We start from the raw sequence: 3,297 nt of genomic DNA on the forward strand, positions 1-3,297 counted from the left end.
ATGATACCCCTACCCGGCCCGATACCCGAAATGACTTTTCTCACCCCTCTTACGACGCAAGGCTTCTCAGTCCCTTACCATCAAAATGTGCTTTGTCAAAAGCGTTCGTTGGATGCTGGTCCGCCCCAACAGAGCGGATCGGATTTCTGGCGAAAGAATGTCTGTCTGCCCTTGGCAGTTTGATATTCGCTCGAATATCGACTGCGCCAAAGCTGCAGACGCCTTACGGCCTTCTACGGAGTTATGACGACGGAAAAAGGTTGCCCGCATCCTCGGACGCGTTTTTCCCCTCCCTTATCACGGCCCTTGTTGCTTTTTGATTCGACTGCTCGCTTTTCTCTTTCTTGGCCCCTCCCGCTTGCATCTGACGAAAAAAACAAATCCTCTCTCCAACTCACGATGCGCGACATTAGATGGTGGAATGCTATGGGAGGGTTTGGCACTGGCTTTTTCTGTTCTTGTTTCCTCCCCCCCCCCGCGTCGCACTGGTCTGATCATGTTCCCTTTTTGTCCGGTAGGCCGACTGGTGTTGCCCGTGGACGAAAAGAAAAAGAGGAGGCCATGTTCCTTCTGCTTGATTCCTGTTTTTTTTTTTTCCTTTCCTCTCTCGGGGTTTCTCAGCGGCGTCACAGGCCGATGGTTATTAGCATGGCGAGGGGGGGGGTCGGAGGCAGGAAACACGGGAGGCGTCGGTTAGGCGAGGAATCTAGTGTACGCGGGGTCTTTGGGAGGCTCATCGATAGACACGGAACCTACCCGCGAGACAAATGATGACAGTTGAACTTCACAAGTTTGCATGGTGACGCTGATGACTACAGTGTTGAAAAGGATATCCTCGCATGCTCTTTTCTCTTCTTTTACCCAAGTCTGGCTATCGAAAGAGCATTTCACTACCTCTTCAGGGTCTTCTGTTTCTGCGCATCGGTCGCCACGTTGCGACCCTCAACGAGGAGGCCCTTTTTCTTGCGGATCGCGTCCATGTACCTCTTGGCCACGTTCTCCTTGTCACCAAACTCGCCCAGGTCTTCGAGATCGTCTTCCGTAAAGGGCACCCAAAAGGGGTCCTCGTCCAGAATCTCAAAACCGGCAAAGATGAGCTGCGGCTGCGCGGCGCCCGAGGTCCTCTTGCGCATCTCGTCCGCGAACCCAAACGACTCAGCAACGGGCAGCACAGACGCAATGGTGAAGAAGGGGGTGCCCTCCTTCATGGCCTCGGAGAGGACGCGGCCGCGGCGGCGCGTGAGGACGTCGTACACGCGGCCGAGCACCTCTGTCGAGGCCTGGATCTCGACCGTGTAGATGGCGAGCAGCAGGCGCGGCGACCAGTCAAGCATGCCGCTGTGGATGGCGTTGGACGTCGTCTTGAGGACTTCGCCTGTGAGACGGGCGGACGACGTGGGCGCCTCCTCGGTCTCGTGGATCGTGACCTCTTCGACCGTGACGACGATGCCTTGGACAGGTTCGTGGCAGAGAGGGCCCTGGGCCACGGCGAGCTGGAAGGCGTACGTGAGCTTGTCGGCCAGATGGGCAGGGCGTAGGGACTCGTCGGCAGCGGTTGCGGCGACATCACGGTCCGCGGCATCGGATGCGAACAGATGTTGGAGAATGCCGTCCGAGGACCCATCAATGAGAAGGTTGGGGCCTGTCCGGCGCGGGCCGAACGCGGCGATTCTTTCAACCGTATTCTTCCAGGCTTCGCGGCCCTTGCCAGACTCGAGCTGGGCCTGGAGCTGCTCCTTGAATTCGTCTTGCGACAGGGTCTTTCCGGCGGCCACGTCGGTGTCAATGTCGGCCTCATCAGCTTGCGTATCCTCGCTGGCGCCGTTCTCGACCTTGCGGTCGGTGTACAAGCCCTTGATGCATTCGCTGTTTTTCGAGAGGAAGTCGGTGACCTTGGCAGGCAGGGGCCGAATACGGAGCTTGACGGACACCTGCTTGGACGATGTCACACCGACCACGACACCACGGCCGAGGTCCTTGTTCGCAGGCGGACGCATCTCCTCCGCCTTGACAATAGTCTCGCGGTACGGCACGATGGGGGCGCCAGCCTGGATCTCGCAGTGGGCAAATCGATCCTGGAGATCCGTGATACATCTCTCAAGGTGAAGTTCGCCTGCTGTCAGGAGAACGTGCTCTCCGCTGCTGAACTGCTCGTACTCGGCGCATGGATCGCTCTGCACAAGCAATCGCAGGCCATGGATCATCTTGTCGAGATCAGCAGGGTTGACAGGCTCAAGAGCAACGCGAACAATGGGCTTGCCTAGCGTGTTGACGCCAGCAAGGTTGACAGCGCCTTCCAGTCGACTACACAAGGTTCCGGACTTGAGAATGTGACCCTCCAGTCCTCCAATGCCAAAAACAACGCCCGCCGGTACAGAGTCGAGGGCCTCCAGACTCCTGCCCATCAGCATGTATAAGGCGGTCACCGTGATCTTGTGCGGCTCCGGGGAATGTGGATTCGCCGGCGACCACTTGGGAGGTATGACATAAAGCTCATCGCCGACAGAGAGCGTGCCGGAATACATGCGCGCAAAACCAATCAGATGCTCTGGGTCCTCTTCCTTCTCTTCTTGCTTCGGAGCGTAATTGTCGAGGTCGACTTCCTCGAGTGCGGTACCAAGATCGTTGACGGCACTGTCGCCACCGACTGCAGCTTGAGCTCGAGCCGCTTCGGCACGCTTCTTCCGCGCAAGTTCTCGTGCTTCTTCTGGGCTTAGCTGTCCCGCACGTCGCTTGTTCTGTGGAAGTTCGCTTTCTGGGATGGAGACCATTTTACTGACGTAGGCGACGATGGGGTCTGACTTTTCCGTCTTGGAGGACACCATTGCGTCCTTGACATCGTCGCTGACATGATCGCCACCAGGGGACTCCTGAATCATCTCGGGAAGTCTTGCAGCTTGGGCGACTGGCGGTGCAGGCAGTGACTCGATGACAGAGACAAGCAGGGCGGTAGACAAAGGCAGCCATGCGGCGAACACAGCGCTCTGCACTAACCTTGGGTCTCTGCTCCGCATAATGTGAGGGGGCAAAGTCAGGTTGAGGGACTTGGTGATCTTTTCCAGCAGCGCGGGGTCTCCCTTTCCATGGTCTCCGCCTGTTGTGGCCTGGTAGACGGCCCAAATGGGCTCAAGAACAAGCTGCACGAACATGGGCTTGAGGTTGCGGCCCTTGAGATGCTTTGGGCCGAGAATCTTTTTCGTCTTCGGGTCCAGGTAGAAAGAGCCCCAGAGGACTTTTTCCATGATGCCGCGCTTGATGCCCAGCTTCTTCTCGTACAGACTGGCGAATTGACGAACG

General features: G+C 57.5%; 1 protein-coding gene across 1 annotated transcript in view; it reads right to left on the reverse strand.

Annotated features, from left to right (window-relative positions):
- Nucleotides 1-890: 890 nt before the first annotated feature.
- The window catches only part of VDBG_06938 (elongation factor 2), a gene marked incomplete at both ends in the record, with an annotated part of 3,212 nt that continues 805 nt past the window's right edge, over nt 891-3,297 (reverse strand). The window contains one exon of the mRNA XM_003003330.1: nt 891-3,279. Coding sequence (XP_003003376.1) covers nt 891-3,279 — 2,389 coding nt within the window. The remainder of the gene's footprint in view (nt 3,280-3,297) is intronic.

Source organism: Verticillium alfalfae, genomic scaffold (genome assembly GCF_000150825.1).
Source record: "Verticillium alfalfae VaMs.102 supercont1.8 genomic scaffold, whole genome shotgun sequence".
Taxonomy (NCBI): Eukaryota; Fungi; Ascomycota; class Sordariomycetes; order Glomerellales; family Plectosphaerellaceae; genus Verticillium; species Verticillium alfalfae.